The sequence below is a fragment of the Glycine soja genome, chromosome 20, assembly GCF_004193775.1.
Source record: "Glycine soja cultivar W05 chromosome 20, ASM419377v2, whole genome shotgun sequence".
Classification (NCBI taxonomy): Eukaryota; Viridiplantae; Streptophyta; class Magnoliopsida; order Fabales; family Fabaceae; genus Glycine; species Glycine soja.
Window position 1 is genome coordinate 43,780,526 of NC_041021.1, and position 19,768 is coordinate 43,800,293.

Below are 19,768 nucleotides of genomic sequence, written 5' to 3' on the forward strand. Positions count from 1 at the left end.
ATACCTCTCAAGTGAGTAAACGTCAACCATTGGGTTTTGCTAGTGTTTGACTTGAGAGAATATGCGGTAGAAGTGTAGAACTCATATTTTATTTTATTTTTTAATTCCTCTTTATATTCCCATCATTTTATAAAACTAGAAAATATTAACTTAAAAAAAATGTGAATCTGTTAGCTAAAAAAGTGGTGGACCTTAAAATTTATGGATTACCATATTCGTATTCGGTACTAAATATTTGTCCAGTTATACAGGTTTCAATAGATAGTCAGTTTATTACTGGTTGTATGATTATGACTTTAAACATTATACTTGTATTTAAGTAAAAAAAAAAGTAGGTTAAATTTCGTTTCCACGATCATATTAGAATTAATTACCTATATCCTTTGTTTTGCTTTTCGGTCGTTTTATCACAATATCACTCTTGTTAATTATTTATATTTTGTTTTAATTGCTTGCCCATTGGATGGATCACTTGCTATATTTACAATTCATGATAAATCATTAAAATAAACTAAGTTTACTTAATTAAAAACATTCAAATAAGTTTGAGAAGATTATTTTTTTAAAATATTTCCTTATTTTTAAAAGATACTTTTAGAAAATTAATAAGAAAAAACTTAAAAGATTATATAAGTACACTTCACTAAATCAAACAATAGCAACCAAAGTATAAATTATATTATCTACATGGAAAACTAAAGTAAAATAACGAAGAACTACAGAAAAAAAAATTATATTTCCTTAATTACCCTTCTGTAGTAATATTCGTAACTTGTTTCGTTTCCTCTTACCAACCCAACCTTGTCTAATATATTAACTTGAATAAATTTGCCAAAATGAGTTTATTTAGAAGTTAAAATTAGAGACAGAAAAAACTAAAATTAAACTTTAAAAACTAAAAACTAGTTATTATTTTTAAAATTTGTAAGACTTACGAATAAAAAACCACCCCAAACATGTCCTTAACAATTTTACTTAAAAAACCAAAAAGTAACAAAACGGTCAAGAAAAATAGGACAAACGGAATTCCAAATCCAACCCTGAATGCAAGAAAACTGGTTCATCTTTTAGACATCATGGACGAACGTTAACTTTACCCGACGAAGACCCGAACAATCTTCAACAACCTAAAAAGCAATTGCACGAGCATGTGCCTTTCTTCATACTTTCAATAGATAAATCTTAACAAATCCTAGTCTCATCACAAGTTTGTTACCAGGTTGCCACACTGATTTTTTACAAAATCTTACATTTCTATTACCTTTTTTCAAGATAACGCCAGATCATCGAAAGAAAACTTTGTTAATCCATATAAAAAAATAGAACATAAAGTAGCATAAAAATGATGAATCAAAGACAAAGAATTCACATATGACAACAATTATACAAATTGATGAGGGGCAGAGGACCAAAATTTAAAGCCGCAGCAAAGCAATAACAGACACATCACTCAGGCAAGTTGTTGGTGTATATATCTCCACAGAACTGAAACCTTTGCCTCTTTTGCCTCAAACCGGGTGATGGATTGGGTTAGCAGTGAATGACCCGATGAACCTATCAACTTAATGAAACTCCAATTTACATAATCGCACAGGAACAAGTTCTGTCATTTCCACTATCAAATTCATCATCCGATCCATCCACTTCACTGCAGTTGAATGACAAATTGCATCGTATTGAATCAATTACAAGAAGGTAATAAAGCATGTAAACAAAAAAAAAAAATTATTGGTTGTAAACTTTCCTCACAATCAACTCATCTCGTAAGAATAATAAAATAAAATGTAGCACAGCAGAATACATAAATTTATTGGTTGTGAACCTATCCGGATACTTGGAAGTATATTTGGGATCATACTGAGGGGTCTCCATGCATTTAAAATGACAAAATCACTCTTATTCATGTAAAAATACTTAGTTATTATGAGAAATGAATAATAAATATTGACTCTATCTTACTATTTGAATAGTGAAAATTATAAGATAAATGCACATGAATTTTTTAAATAATCATGTGATCACCCATATATGTTTGTATAATCAAGATTTATTATTCTCACATTCTTAAAATGAGAATCCCCCCCCTCCCCCCCCTCTCTCTCTCTCTCTATATATATATATATATATATATTACAATATATAAATTTTTTTTTTTACAATTTTGAATTTGTTAAAGGAGACCTGAATACCTTTATTGTTGTTATTATTATTATTATTTACAATTTCAAGGTCCCACAAGGACCTTCAAGGAATCAGGGATGGGAAAAAATTAACCCAAAGTGGGAATCATGATGAGGATAGGAATAGGAATAGGGAAATAATAGAGACGGGGGTAGGGCACTTCCCGCCCTAGCTCCATGCGTGTCATACCTACGGGGTACAAGACAGGTAATTGACAAACTAATTGTAGCATAGTCTCATTTATGATGTACTATTTAATAAAGTTATAAACAGGAATATTGAACGAAATAGAGACATAATCTCAAGGTTTCATATCACTATAACATGCTTTACATGGCCCCTACAGTTGCACGCAATTTTAAATAAGTCTTGATCCTTACCTCTTTAAACTGAGTTACTATAATTCTATTCTACTTTTTATTGGGTCCTAACATAAGTAGAAGCTGCCAAAATTTTCTGATGTGGCATAGGGAACATCCACGTGTCCACATCAGCAAACTTTTCCATGTCAACATCACAAGTGAGAATTCAATGTATTCATCACTTAATTGGAATTAACTAAACGTCTAAACCTGCTTATTAGCTCCAAGTCCAACAACCAAAATACGTTCCTTTGCAGAGTTCCTTGTGAATTAGATCACTACCAAATCATCTCCTGAAACCATTTCACAGGACCAGTAGAACAAGTCAGCCAGGGTATCCACCATAGATGCATTCTTCGCCATATTCAATCAACAAAAATGAGATATCAACTATCACCAGGTCCACAAACAGATGCACTGGATTGAACCATTAGTCACTGAAGAACAGACTTTCCAAAGTCTTAACACACAATGAATTGCTGAACTGAAACCAATGAGCCAAAAGATGACGAGGGCAAAAAAACAAGACCATTGTCCTTACAGAAGGAATTGCATTCTGCTGGGCCTAGAATGGTAATGAATGTGTTTACCAGGCAATAGCATTAGAAATCTAGACTCTAGAGGAGACTATTTTCTAGGTTGTGGACAGATTCCATCACCATAAAGGCAACAACAATGGTGCTGTGAAAGCAGCAAATTAGCTCTTAAAGAAATACATTTACCAGAATAGGACAAGTATTCAGCCATAAAGCTTCAATATAGAGAAGTTGCATTGGATTTGAAATTTTGATTGTTTTAACGAGGACCAATGAAGAAGAGTTTCACAGGAGAGAGAAAGAGAAGAATGAAAAAAAAGTTGATTTGTAAGATATGGTATCAACATGGAAAAACTCAAAAACCATTAAAAGAGGTACGCACATGTGGAAAAACTATATTCTTATTCCTCCAACATTGATGGTAGGCATCAAAATTCGAGAAAATGTTCCATTTCCATGCTGCTTCCAAGTAAATCTCCCCAACCAGGAAGCAAACTACTTACATTTTATGCCAAACCAGAGTACACAAGATGTCCATGGATCAAACAAAGAGTAAAATATCTGTTTACTACTAGCAAAAGGTTTCTTCCATTTTTTTTATGGCAAAAGAGCATTGTTGAATGTAATTGGTGGAAAGCTTCATATAGCACAAATTAAATCATTGAAGATCATGAAAGTAATACAGTTTAATAAGCTAAATAAATAACTAACATAAGCATATGGTGTAGAACCTTGTATACAGTAGGTGCATATACTCTTAGAAAAGAGCCAGCTGTGTTTAATGATGATTGATCATTGATAAGATCAAGCTCAGAACAGATCAATAAGGTGCAAAAGTTTAAAATTAGCAGAAATTAAGTGATCGCACATCCAACAAAAAGAGTAAATTCAGGAATCTCTTTTATATACTTCCTGTGGACAAGAATAAATTTGATCATGATGGAATTAAGGACAATGACAGAGGCAAGGCATCCTCTTATAAGAGGTAAGAAAAAAACAAAGGGGGGAAATCAAATCACCATAACAAATCCTTTCAATTTCCAAATCCACTTCATATAGAGAGACCACATTATAATAGGTCATTGCAACCTATCACGCTGCTATAGCAGGTCTCCCTTCACAAATGCCTATGGCAAGGGTTGAAAATGCCACATTATGGCAGCACTGTAACGGTTATTAACAACATTGCTTCCAACTGATGTTGAAAGTTATAACCTTAAATACAGCATCAAGAAAGGTCATATCCTGAGCACTAGACAATTCTAGGATTCCATAGAAATAGAAGTTAGAACCCATAACTTAGAACTCAATCATGAATCCTGACTTTTTTCTAATCATATTTTAAGAAAACTGAGCTTTGCAATTTCTTACATCTTTTCCTCTTGATTAAAAATGAAAGGCATGAATGACAGTCTTTCAAGTTTCAACACAAAGTGTATCCGAATTCTGAATGCATCCAACATTTTCATTCAATAATAGTCAAGCACAGAATGCAGACTACCAGCTTAGCCTTCAAGATACCATTTGGACCTAACAGAATTTGGAATGAATAAATGTAAAACACCTTAGGCTTGGAGAAACCATAGACACTCAATCTCTATTCAGAATTTAGTTCAAACTTTATTTTGCAAAAATGAAAACCTATTTCGTTCAACTCAGGCTCAAGCAAAAATGCTAAAAGCTTCATACATTGTTTATCACGATAAAGATGGGGGGAAACACAAAAGGCCATCCAAACATATCCAATTCACTAGTATGAATCACACAATATTAAGAATCAGGAGCTCCCAGTGATAAAATCTCATAAAAAAGACAGTTAAAATTTTGCATTCGAACAAAAGAGAAAGATTCCTCCTTTCATAATAGCTGATATAGAAAATAAAATATTCAAATACCTGGGCTCAAATTCTCGAATTTCAACAAGCTCACTACCACAATTATCTGTCCACTGCACTTTCCTTCTTTCGGGTTGACCTCCAGGAGTACAAATCCCCTGTCCACCTGATGCTTCATGTTCATTAGCAGCCTCAACAGGAATGGGTTTACTAATTTGCGGCTTCTTTATGCTACTTTTAAGTGTAACCTTTCTGTTATCACTTTCATCATCTACATGTGCTGAAGGATCCTTTCCCTTATTGGAAACCAGTGTCCCAGGTGAGACATCATGTTGTTGGGCAGGGCCCACTTTAAGGGGAGATGGAGTATCAAGCCCTGCGGAAGTGCGACCAAAGCAAACAAAGGAGGCACAGCCGCGGGAGAGGCGATTCTTTGTGGAAGCCAGCTGGAGCTCGGGGTCAGATTCTTGGTCTACCAACTGGTACTGGTTCCAGGGCGCTACTCTCATGGGTTTATCCTCATTCCTCTGACCCAAGAGGAGAAGGCTCAGGCCCTTAGTATACCCTGAAGCCGAAGCAGAGAAGAATCCCCCTCCTTCTACTGCCAATAACATCAGTTCTGCTCATCGGCGCACCATAAAATAATTTCTATAAATGGCTCCCTTCTCTCTGAAGAACCAAAGTAACAGCCTTTCAACCAAAAGTAATCAGAGATCAGAATGATATTTCGTGGCTTCAAAATTTTCGTTTCATAACTTCTTTAACATTTTTAACAATACTTTTCATTCCAGTCATTCCCTTCAACTATTAAAAGACAGAATATGCTCGCTTGAGCTAATTCAATGTTGATAAGACAAGAAAAGCATATTTCATAGCAAAAACACAGATTTCAAAAGCCTTAAGAGTTTAAGACAAGGACAAACTCACAGAACTAAAACACTTTAAGACTTCCACAAGTCACAAGATGCTCGAAACGTGGTGAATATGTTGTCCAAAATATATATATATAAAAAAAAAAACCATGCAGCAAAAATTGCCACAAAATAATCGAGTTACGTTTTTGCTAAAATCATCAAAGTAGTTATAAAGAAAAAAGCTCAAGATAGAAACATAACTCACCTTCTCAATACTCCCAACCATCTTATATAAACCGTCATGTATATTTTATTACCAACCTAATGAACATGCATATGATATACACATTAATAATCAATTTCCGTTTATTCACCACCGAGATAAAAATAGTAAGTAAGATCTCTGTTTCAATGCAACCACTCCGAATACACAAGTTAGCAAGCAATTTTTCAAACACAATTTAAACTCCGAGAAAACAAAATAAATTGCAAAAACAAAAATAGGAAAAAAAATTAAAACAAAGCTTCTGAGTTACTTGCAAATGCATGAGAAAAGAAAATCAGAAACGCCGAGCCCTGAACACAGTGAAATCACACTCAAATCAAATAACGCAAAGCGAGATTTCGAAGTGTCGGTTTTCGCTCACTTGTTCGGGAAACAAAACGGCAAATCGCAGATCGAAGAAGAAGGAGTGAGTTTACTGTACCAAAACGGTGCCGGTGAATCAAAACGGAAGGTCGCCGGCGCGTGGATCAACGGCAACGGTTCGTAGCATCTGGACGAAAAACTCGGCGAGGAATTGAACAGAACGACGAATAAGAAGGGAAAAAAAACGGTTCTGTATATTTTTTTTTCTGGTTCCAATTATTTAAAAGGAGGATATGATAATGACCCACACGGCGCATGATAGCGACGTGACCCCATCCTTCAATGTGCGCAATGGCATGCTTTGTTTTTTAATTTATTAATTTTATTTGTCTAACATAAATTTTAATTTTTAGCTGTCGTTATTTATTTCTTTGGTAGTTAAAGAGTGGTTAAGTTTAATTACAAGAAATCTAGAATGGGCGTTTTTTTAAGTAGTTGAACAAAATGGTTTTAACAAAGAATAATAAATTAGATTCATTGTGCTATTTGAATTTTTTTTTAACAAAAAAAAATGAGAGAAAGAACCTTAGTTGAGTTTGAGTCTTGCATAATACATATTTCAAAAGGAGAAATAAATTTATTAAATTCTAAACTGAAGCATAGCTCAAATAATTAAAACTTATAAATACTTCAATATTCAAATTTAAAGATTGTAATTATGGTGGTTATAAATTTAAAAAAAGTTATCTTTTGAGACTCAAATATAAATTTAACTACCTATCTTTTCATTAATTAAAGATGTTAGTTAAATTTATTTTTTAATTTATATAAAAAACATATTTCTTCAATTACCTTTAATTATACTAGTGGAGAGTCATCTTTTGACCTTTTTTAACTTTAAAAAAACAAAACGTGAATATGATTATATAAAAAAAACTAACAACATTAATTTAAAAGGAGAGAAATAATAAAAATTTAAAAACTGACAAAGATAAAATAATCTAATGAAATATATATATATATATATATATATATATATATAGAGAGAGAGAGAGAGAGAGAGAGAGATTAATTGGATATAATACTTACATTTGAATTAATTAAAAAGTATTTTTAGAATAATAACATTAAACAAAATTAAGTTAGTTGAAATTTGTTTATTTTATGAAATAATGTAATTAGAGTTCCTTTTAAGTTCTGTTTTTTGTGTGGTGAATTTTAAGTGAAGATAAGATCCAACTAAAATGATAAACATGATGAAATTGATATGTTAAAATTGTTGCGTGCAGCTTTTTGACAACAAAAAAGTGATCAACTTGAAGAAAGATATCCTTCATACTTAATTAGGATAAGTCAGTATATGTTTACCAAAGAGCAAGTTGTAACGGATACTAAGTGTGTCCCCAAGTACACCATAAACTAACATTTTTTATATTTAAATTACACATAAAGATTTTTCTTTTCAAATTAGTTTCGTAATATTATTGGCCAGATTCTCCAATGGTTAAAGTGAACACTTTCTTTTATTTTATGTCACAAAAGTATGTTGAATCAATTATTACAATAGATGAAGTGAAATTGTTTTTAGGATTTTGCTGTATACTTAAGAAAGTATTTACTATCTAAAATATAAGTGAAAGTAAACAAAATTATAGACAATAAAATTATTTATACTTTTAAGTTTATGAGAATATCGGTTTAGCATTTGTATAAATATAGAATTATGTATAATATTTTGTGTAATATAAAAGATAATCCGTGTAACTATTAAAAATTAAAATTATTCCGCCACATTTTCTAGAGAGAAAATAAAATCAGCTAAGAATGCGATAGGTTTTATCAAATAAGTAGCTTTCGATCACATTGTTTTTCTTTCATCGATCTTTACTTTGATCACCTAGTTTGAATTCCAACCATCAAATTAAAACCTTTCTAAATTGTGTTTGAGTTTGGATCCAATTTGACAACAAAGGTTGGCTTCTAAAACCGCACACACAAGAGTGACATTTTATAAGCAGTTAGCCGTGGTAAGAGCCAAAGTTTTCCTTTGAGAATATTTTTATACATTTGTTCCAAACCATTGCAATCTATTGGCACTTCCATGCAAGCTAAGGTCCAAATTTGGCATTCTGAAACGAAAAGCAAGGGTCTAAAATTGTCACTTATGACGTTGTGATTAATCTTTGGCCTCGTTAACAGCATCCTCACCATGCCATGAGCACACACTTCCATGTGAGTTTTCATTCCACGAGGAAATCTCAGCAGAAAACATATGCGGTTGCCAATTTTCATGCAATACAACTTACTGCACAAGCCACCAAAAGTTGTTATCCGCAGACTTTTCCATTTCCCTTCAATTTCTAATACGATGGATTTAAGGATAGATTTGATTACGTGGAAGATAAAAGAATAAAAGAAAATTATTAAGAAATATTTAAAATTAAAATAGAGAGAATAATTAAAGAGATATTAGACTCAAATCATACTTATTAGTATATGCATATTAAAATATATTAATATCAATTATTAATATTATCATATCAAATCCCAAATCATACTTACTAGTATATACATATTACAATATATTAATCTTAATGATAAATATATGAGGAAAATCAAGAGTGTCTATATGAATTCATCTAAAGATTCATGATAGTATATGATGAAGTTAAAAATTATAAATTTTTGTATGAAAATAATAGAGATATTCTTTGGTTCAGAGTTGAAAAAAAAATCAAATTAATTAATTTTAATTGGCTCAAATTTTTAAAACAAAGAATTGTTTAAGTTGAATCAAACCAATCCAATGATCAACCAGGTTAGTTTGATTAGATCATTGAATATATGACAAAAAAGTAAAATAAAAAACAATTTTAAAAAAATAACATAATTTTATCCTAAATTGACAAATAATAATGTCATAAAATAATACAAACAACATATTTAAATGTAATTGACTTATATCAACTAAATAATAACAAAATTATAAAAAAATAGCACATGAATAATTGATTAAATCATAAAACTCTATCTATATATAATATATAATAATAGAAAGGTAATTGTGTGAGAGGGTCTCTCCACTTATTTAGAAAAATTTAGTTTGATAAAATGTTTTTTATTTTCATTTTATTTTTAAATTTCTTTGGTTTTTGAAATGAAGCTAAATGGTTCTTGAGATATCGGGTTAATGGTGATACAAGGCACAAACTAGAATGTGAAATTGAGGAAAAAGTTGAACAAGATGAAAAAGAAAAAGGCGAGAAAGCATCTCTCAATCATTTTTTTTATTTTTCTAAAATACTTGTTTTAGGACCTTTTCTAAAAAAATTGATAAAAAAAAGTTAATATTGCTTAGTAGTATGAAATTATTTTAAAAAATCATTTCAAAATCAAATAGTGAGAAGAGAATTAATCAGACCTTAATAGTTGTTTTTACTGTTTTTTATATAAACTTTTTTAAAAAAAAACATTTTTTCAAACTAAACTTTAGTTACTATCTATCATCGTAAATACTGAAAGCAAGGTTAATTCCTAGTAACCATTTAAATTTTTGCAAAAAAAAAAAATGTATGCTTTTTTGTTTTAGAAAAAGAAGAATGTGTGCCTTGGAGTGAAACATTCCTGTCCTAAAAAAATAAAGAAACGAAAATAAACATTCTTTCAAGTTCATGAAATAAAATAAATTAGTTTCTAGTTCATGGTCTACCTCTAATTAATAAGGTACTGTACTAACTACTAATTGAATGAGTTTATTGATGGGCCACTGGACCACGTAACTTTAGCTTTCAATGTTTAATTAAGTTCCTTTGCTCCTTATTGATTTGGTGTTGACCATGTAGAAAGTGTTGTTAGAATATGAAAATTAAAATATTTTAAAGGGCCATGTCTAAATAAATAAATACTAGTTGGATAATCCGCAGTCTCCATCATATTGATGTTACTGAATTTGAGAAATGCTCAAATATGAAGATTTCGTGAAATGTGATTATATATAAATTTCCAGTATAATGATTTTAAGAAAAATAAAAATATAATCTGCATATTTTTTAAACTATTTTTTCTTTGGTTTATAACTTTATACATGAAAAAAAAATAGATCTTATATAATATATATTCACAAATTAATATTTACCATTTACTGAAGTAATAACCACCTTAAAGTATTCCTTATGAAGGCGATTTCTGTCTTCTAATTTATAAGCTGCAAATTTTTGTTGCAGACGAATTAGATAGTATTGCTTTTTCTGTTCATGAGAGCTGAGGTATTAGGTTAAAGAGGCGATTTCTGTCTTTTACTGAAGTAATAACACCTTAAATGCTTGCTAAGTTGGTGTCCTACTTGACAATATGAATTAATCAATTCAACAAATATCTAACACTATTATAATTTATTAAATGACAGGTATTAATTTGTATAAAAAAATCAAGTAACAATCCTAATTAAACCAAGTCGCAGTCTTTTTAATTGTGAAACAATTACAATAAACACCAATAGCCTAAACCGGTACTCCTTCATATTTTTTTTTCAAACATATTTTATAGTTGGAAATAATTGAGTTGAGTTAAATCTGTTTTACCTTACCGTAACAAAAATTGATTCAATTTTTTCAACTAAGTTTAATTCAAGTTAAGTTTACGAATTGCTCATTTAGCTCTAGAAACTACCATGGTTTTCAATCCCACTTCGAGTCCTAGCATACTTAGGTTTTTAATAATGCGAACTTATCAACTAAAAATACCATGGTTCCCAAGGATCAAAATGCAAGTTCTAAATTATGTATCAAATCAAAGTGGAAATGCGAAAAATCACCATTGATAACTTCATTTTAGAAGAAAGTTCAACCATCCGAAACAATTATCAATATGCCTCGATACAAGTTTGAAGTAACACTACTATAATTTTTTGTTGAAACAATTTATAATATACTACTAGTCCATTACTAAAAAATTCATATCGCGTGAAGAGTGAAACTTGAAAGTTCCAACGTGAATTTCCTTTTTCTGCATCTCCGTAATGATTGTGAGAGCATAACTACTGAAGCCCACCACCTTGTTGCATACATGATTGAGTGGTCAAAAGCTCACACGGTGCCGTTCATTTGCTTTCAACTAAATATTGGATATGGGATCAAGTTAATGTTGTTCAAGAGATAGTAGGAATCAATTAGAGGCAATGCCCCCTCTAATTAGAAAGGAGTAGATGCCGATTGCAATTAACAATCACATCTTGAGACTATTCATTTGCTCGGACTCATCAAATCTGAATTCCAAAGGTGGTTGATAGGTTAATATAATATACTTCCTTAGTTCATTATAACCATCAGGAAAAAAATTGGTTCATAATAATTAATATTTTAACTTTTTATTGTGATATTAATTATTTTTTTACTTATATTTTTATAATATATATTAAATATGAACAATAAAATTTATAAATAAATTAATGATTATATAAAATTTATTTTATAAAATTATTAATGTCTTTCATTTATTTATTATTTTTTATGTGTATGGGTTAAATAGTTTAGATCGATAATTATAAGGAGACAAGAGAAGAAGAAGAAGAAGTAATCATCAAATATAAGGTGAAAGTGAGGAAAAAGAATTAATTGTATTTTTAGAAAAAAAAATATATATTTCCCTGTCTAAAAATAATAATCATCTTTGATTGTTTTACACATATCAAGAAAAAATAATAAATAGATGAAAAAAATAATAATTTTATAAAATTAATCTTACATAATCATTGATTTATTATTAATTTTGTAGTTCCTTGTTAATATATAAAAGATATAAATAAGAAAAAATAATTAATATTACATTAAAAAACTAAAATGATAATTATATTGAAATAATTTTTTAGATGATAATTATAATACAATAAAGAAGTACATCATTATCATATTTTTCTATCTTCTCTGTTCTTTTTCTCTTAATCCCAACCCCTATGTAGTTTGTAATATTGACATTGAAATAATGAAATGCAATTTAGGCTAAAGTAAAACTTTACTTTTAAAAAAACGAATTCATCAACATGAAAATTTGTGTAACTCATTTTAGTGTGAAAACTTTAAGTATTGCAAATTCTGAACATAGAAATTATAAAATGATTTCAAAGGCTTAAAGTGTTGTATAAAAGATTATGTAAAAAAAAAGTGATACAAAAAAGCATATAAATAATTTTCATATTACATTTTTATCACGTGTTATAAAAAAAATTATATATAACATGAATTGGGATTTAAAAGCACAAATGAAATGGACTAGCATAATTCATAATCCAATGCAACACATACATCATATAACCTCGTCACCTCGGAGAGACTCTAACCATAGTATATATATTAATGAAATCATGATCACATGTTTTTTGGAGACTTAATTACTAAATGACATCATTTGAAAGTGTCAATGACAGAAAGCCATCGTATATTCGTATTAGGATGTTCTACCTATCATCATCTCGCTACTCTGCATGACTGCTTCAATGTTAACTTCTTTATTATCTTAATTAATTTCTACAGCGCCGAATGCTTAAGCTTAAATCAAAATCTATATCACCTGCAAGTAGCTATCTAGTAACCATTTTTTATAAATAAAAAATATATCCACTAAAAATTGTCATTTATGTATTAACAAACAAAATCTGTGAAAACGTACATTAAGATTATTATTTTCATCAGGATAATTTTCTAATAAAAAACAATCTACTAATATATACTTATAACATGTTATATTATAGTAATATTTGACGTGTTTATTGTATTCCAATTAAGTTAAATAAATAAAAAAGACAACGCCCGAAATTCAAGCTTTCCTCCATCAACTTCAGCTAAATGTGAAAGAAAGATAAGAAAATTTTAGGTGGGAAATATTGCATAAGCTGAATGTGACTTTATTTTTATTTTTTAATTTGGATTAAAAACCATCACTATATTAGTTACACATGTAAAAATATTTTTTTAAAAGTATTATCTTGTGTGAATTTTTAACTGTTAATATATTAAAATTAGTTATAAATAAATAAACTTATCATGATAAATTATGATTAGATGACTATGTAAATTTTATGTTGTTAGTGTATAATTTTTTTTCTTAAAATTAAATGACTTTATTTTATAATGACAGAAGAAATATTTTAGCTCAATTTAAAATATAAATACTAAATTAAACTTTTGAAAAAAAAAAAGAGAAATTGAATTTAATTAAAAATATAGAAGACTGAAATATAATTGTATAAATTGCACTATCAAGGAATTTAAAAATAGCAGCCGGAGGCAAACACAAGGAGGACCACAACTTAGGAGTGGAGCAATTTTATCTATAAATTTAAAAACAAAAAGTATTACTCATTTACTCTTCTTCCGGGTATTACTGTATTGGTATTGTTGATGCATCCCCTTTATTTTCTTGTGAAGTTATATTTTTTTTATTTAACTTGTTTTTTTACCCTTTAAAATTCTTTATAACAACAATTTATAAGACACATGCAAATAAATTTTTCTTTAATTAGATCTAATTTTTATATTAAAATATAATATCAATATTTTGCAATCAAATACAATAAAGATATATAATAATCTTCAAAAAACAAAAAATATCTTTAGATTATTTGAAAAATTAGAAACAAATAATTTATTTTTCAATTAATTAATAAAAATAAAAGCATAAATAGAAAAATAGAAAATACTTTCTTCAATTTTAATTTTTTACCACTATTTTAATTTTGTATATTAAAATTTTTGTTTGCATAAGTTTTGTCTTCAAAATTTTGACCTTTGTATTTAATTTAATATAATTTTCACTTTTTCTTAAAATTTTTCATAAACAAATAAATTATAAAAGAAATAAAGAAAAATTTATCAATTTGATTTAATTTTATAACACTAATTAATATTTTGTATATTAAAAAGTTATAATTTATTTTTAAAAAATAATAAAAATAAATAAATATATAAAAAAAACTTTTTCAAATTAGGTGAAATGAGAATATATCATATGAGAGGAAGATAATTAAATCTAAACTGTATAACTAAACATGAATTATCAATATTTATTGTTATATAACTACTTGAAAAGTAATGTAAATTTTTTAAAAAGTCATGTGATTTTTAAGTAGTCACGTGTCATTAAATCTTAATCATTCATATATGACTATATGATTCCAATTTAATCATACCACTCTTATAAAATATTTTTCTCTTGTATAATATGCCCTTAGTGAAATAATCAAGACAAGCATATTTTTTAGATTGATAAAGAAATAAAGATAACAAATTATAGAAATATTTCTCTTTGATTTATTTTTGTACCACTATTTAAAATATTATATTAAAATGTTATTTTAAAAATATTTTTCTCTAAAATTATGAATTAATTTTGATTTTATTTTTTTACTATAAAAGATGTAAAATATTTAATTTTATCCCTCAAAATTACATTAAAGGAAATGAAATACACATTGAGGAATTAGGAAAAAAATGAATTAAATCAATTTGTTTATTTTTTAAGAAAAATGCAATTAATTCTTAAAATTTTCAATTTTAATATTTTATATTCAATAATTACATGTGTAAACATATCCACATACATATATATTTTAAATGATAAATTATGTTAAAACTTAACATTGAAAGTGAACTAAGTAAAAAAAATTAAAATCAAAATTTTTATATCAATATTCAAATTTTTAAGATAATTTCCTCCTTATGTAGTACAGGCAACAATACTTGTTTTACACATGGACACAATCTCAACCTTAAGCTTCAAGTATTCTGATGCTAAGATGCCTTCTCAGCCAATGCCATCTCATAAACATAACAGCACAAGCGATTCCATATCGTCCCTTCCAAGGCTCCAATTATAAACACCTTTCATTACTTCTTTCTTTGCCCCTCCTTTTCCAATCTCATGCTTTAAAATTGTGTTTGTGGTTTAAGTGTGGACTCTTTACTTTATCTTTCTTCTTTTCTTTTTAATATCGTTTCCTTGCAATGTTTTTAGAAATATCAAGCTGTGACCAAGCGAATACAATAATGCATATCATCAACTAGGAACTTTGTTAAATTCATCCTAAAAAATATGTTGAATTGCAGCTAAATAGGTGTCTTTATTCCCTCTCTTAACAATAATACAAAGAAAAGAACAGTGAACGATGAACAAACTAAGGAATAACAATAGAAATGAAAAGCAAAGGGATATACAAAGATGCCTGAAGTTGTAAATTGCCGCATATAGAATTTTGCGAAAAGGAAAAATTTACATAGGAAACTTCAGATAGAAGCAATCCCTACAATGAAAAAGTGGTCTTTGAGAAAGAGGAGTGAGGAGACAATCAAGGTACAAATTTAAATGCAACTATTTCAACAAAAAACTTTACAAAGAACATCTAACATCCAAGTTATCACTTGAATGGCATAAGCATTTTAATCAATTTAATAAGTTAATAAAACTGGTTCCACACTCCTACTGTTTGTTGTAGGATGCAACGAGCAAAACCAGATATGCCCTTCCATTGGTTATTCACTTCTTCTGCAGGTAATGTAGAGGGATGATCAAACAAATATATTAAGTAGATAAAACCTTAGACAGGACTAGTCTGCATGCATGTCCATGGCAGAATCATTGGAACTGAATGCAGCAGAGTCCCTGCTTTGCTGATGAAGAAGGTTGGGTTCAATGCTCCGGTTAACATTCCCCATGGAGAGACCACTTGGGTGGTACCCTCCCTCGCCAATTTGACGAACAGGGTTTGACGAAGCATTTGAAAACACATAATTCTTAGATTGGTTATCACAATGCTCAGACCTGAGTCCCTGCCCCACAATTGTTTGGCCAGAAAATCCTGAAGTTACTGGAAAACCTGAACCAGTGACTTGCATTACTGGTTGTGACTGTTGTTGATGCTGTGGAGCTCTAGGTGACATGCATGGCTCCTCTCCACAGTAATCCAGCTCATTCTGCAAGCGGAAAACTCAACTTTCATACATGCACTTTGCAACCAATAACAACATAAACCAGTATTACATTGAACTATTGAAGTACAAAGGCATACCAATGTAGCCCAACACCTATGTTTTCAACCATTTTTCTCAGAACTTCAAGATATCTAACTAGCCACAAGTGCACACAAGTTTCTGAGAAATAATTTCTTAAAAACTGACAATCCTACAAATCTTTAAAATGGAATGGAAATAAAAAATGTTCCATTATCCTTTCTATCCTTCCCAGCCACCCTTACAACAATGGGATGTACTTCAAGAATCAAGATAAATATCTAAACTAAACTTCCACAAGAATATCCAAGTTACAAAATCTTTACTATGACATAAAGGAACACGTTAAGAAAATTTTCCACCATTCTCTGTCACAACTTGCATATAGGCAAACTAAAACAAACACTCACTTTCTCAATTTCAGTTCATTAACAAAATCATCAATAAATTGAAAAGGGAAAAAACACTCTAATTAGACATTCCACAAAGAACAGAGACATAAGAGAATGATAAAAAGTTAAAACTGCAACTCTAACAGGACAAAAAGGAAAGCAATTTAGAAAAGAAGGCCTGCATTAACCAGCCTACAGAAACAAAATACAACTAATCAGTTAAGCAAGCATCAATACCAGAGAACAATTCTACAAAAAACAGTCAAAAGCTCCACTCAAGACAACAAAACTAACATGATATTTTATAAATTATTTTCTTGTTCTGTTTTCTTTTCCATCAGCATTATTGTTCAGGAGTGTGGTTTGGCAAATAACAACAAAGCCTTATTCCACCAAGCAAGCTCCGGTATAGGGATTACACGACACCCTTCAGCTCGGTTAAAAACATGTTTGGGCAAAAAAAATGATCATTTTGTTATGCTTGGCTTAAAGTTGTAAAATTGACAATCATCTCAAAGATACACATATGCACCTTCTTCTCACTAACTTCCACAGCTATAATTCCTCACCCGTTCTTTGTCTCCCTCTAATTTTGTTGTAATGTTCGCCAAACAATGATATACAAAATAGAGAATAACCAAAGCATGAAATCAACCTGAATGTAGCTGAGTATATCAACAGTTGCAACTCTTGATCCACCCTCTTGGAATTGGCGGCACTGGAGAAGGAAGAGTAGATGGTTCGATCCAGCTCGTGGAGGCTTGTGGCTATGGATTTTCTCTTCTTCGCCATGCCTGTTGCCCACCCAAAACTCAAATTATTATTCAGACCTCCATTCTTGTACAATTTTATTTTCATCATTACCAACTTTAGGAATACTTATCCCTCGCTTTCAACTGCTTTGGAATAAATATCCAATTTTAATCAATTTAATGTTTTTTTTTTGTACAGTAGTAGTATTTAGTGAATGGTGTTTTGCTTTAATTTTTCTAGAAACACTATTTTAGTTCTTTATGAAGTAAGGTGGGGTCAACTTGATAAGATAACTATTTTTTATGTGTTAACTAATTTAGTGTTTGATATTTTATACCGATGTTAAATTCATATTTTATTGGAATAAATTTTTATATTATTTTTAATTTCTATTATATTATTAATAAATATATTTTATTAAATATATCAATAAATATTTAACTATATACATATGTTCCAGGAAAATGTTAGTATAGGAAATATTATCCTAGAATACTTTTTTACTTTTGTAATATCTTATATGCTTCCTTTAATTTTAACTTAAAATGATACAAGAATTCTATATGTAACTATTAAAATGACTATAATGATTTTTTTTTCACCAAAATTATAACATTTACCAATTTTACGTAAATCTGTATTAAGTTCACATTAATTATTGATTGATATTAAACAGGAGTAATATACTGATTGGTTTTGAATTAATATTGATTTAGGTTTAAGACATTTTTAATTGAATTTTTTCATTAATATAATATTTGAAATAAATTGGACTAATATCAATCATTAATTTAAATATTTTATTCAAATAAATTAACATTAAATATTTAAATTCATATCTTTTTTCATTATGATTATTTTCATTTTAAATTACAAAGTTTATGTATTGTATGTCAAATATATGTTTCTTTTACCAAAAATATGTTATTTTACTTAAATATGAAACTACTTATTATATTGTTCAGTATATTTTTAATTAACTAGTTAGATATATCTTTTATTATTTGGTTGATTAAATGATTGTGCCTGAAGATTATTTAAATTGATATATAAGTTAATTGTATTGATTATTTAATTTAACAACAGCAAATTTTATAACAGTTTAAGATATACGTATTAATAAGAACAAAGATGGAATAATTCTGGCAAATTTCCTATGGGTAGTGAAAAATACAAAAAGGATAAAAAGTCACATGTAAAATGGTAAAAAAAAAAAAAAAAGCTGTCAAATTTGTATTGTTATGTTAATAAAAATTTAAAATTTGATTAAAATTAGTAAATATTTTTTTTATTTTTCACAATAACTATTGCTATTTTAAATTTATTATTTTTGTATTTTTTTATTAGAATGATAACTTTAGTGTAATGTTTTGACTTTTGAGAATATTAATATAATTAGGATTTACTTTGTTTTAATCAAACTAATTTTAGAAATAAAAAAATTACATTAGAGGAAGAAGATTTTTTTTATCTACGAGAATTAAAGATAATATCAAAAAATTTATCATAACTCATGTAACATGATTAATCAACTGGACTATGCAAAGGAAGAAGATATAAAAACATAAAATAAACAAATGATAAAAGTAAACAAAAAATATTACATTAGAGACAGAAGATTAAAAAAAGAAGATGAAACTAAAATTATTTACACAAGGATATCTTTCAACCAATAATGTCATATAAACTATTATAATATCTTTGAAACATAGAAATCACTTGAGTAGGTATTGTCTTTCAGCTTTTGATAAAGTATTTTTCATACTCATGACCGCAATGAAAACTTGAAAATAAATCAATTGAATAACTGTGAAAATGTATAAATAGAAGAATCAAGTAAGACAAAAAAAAAAAAAGACTCAATGACATAAAACAATAAAGAAAGAAATTGTAATAAGGGCTATTATTCACTAAACAAATTATTTATACTACTAATAAGACGTTTTAAAAAAAGAAAATTTGAATATTTTAATCGTAAGTATCACTCCTTATAAAAAAAAATATAGTAGAGTATTGATCATCATATTATATAAAATCAACATGGATATACAATGATTTTTTTGATTGATTAAAAAATCACAGAATAAAAGTTTCCATCATTGAAGAATTGGAATTGCAAGGTCTGAATCATTATGTAATTATTTATTATTTATAATGATTTATTATACAAAAGTATTAAAAAATGATTATAAATCTAAAACAATAATAGAATAAAATATATGTTGAAGTTGTTTAAAATAGTAATATAATATTGTATATAGGATAGAG

At 28.4% G+C, this 19,768-nt stretch overlaps 1 protein-coding gene and 1 pseudogene across 2 annotated transcripts; both read right to left on the bottom strand.

Moving 5' to 3' along the window:
• Positions 1–1,232: 1,232 nt before the first annotated feature.
• On the bottom strand, positions 1,233–6,614 carry LOC114403607. 2 transcript variants are annotated; one of them, XM_028366644.1, is made up of 3 exons: positions 6,476–6,614; positions 4,975–5,604; positions 1,233–1,648 (listed from the first exon to the last, which is right to left on the bottom strand). In XM_028366644.1, the coding sequence occupies exons 2-3, from the start codon at positions 5,526–5,528 to the stop codon at positions 1,579–1,581; spliced, it is 624 nt and encodes a 207-aa protein (XP_028222445.1). In that variant the 5' UTR covers positions 5,529–5,604; positions 6,476–6,614; the 3' UTR covers positions 1,233–1,578. The 2 variants fall into 2 exon arrangements, with proteins under 2 accessions (XP_028222445.1, XP_028222446.1); XM_028366645.1 differs by lacking the exon at positions 1,233–1,648 and adding an exon at positions 2,173–2,836.
• Positions 6,615–15,700: 9,086 nt separating this feature from the next.
• Positions 15,701–17,631, bottom strand: LOC114402976 (annotated as a pseudogene).
• Between the last annotated feature and the right edge of the window lie 2,137 nt (positions 17,632–19,768).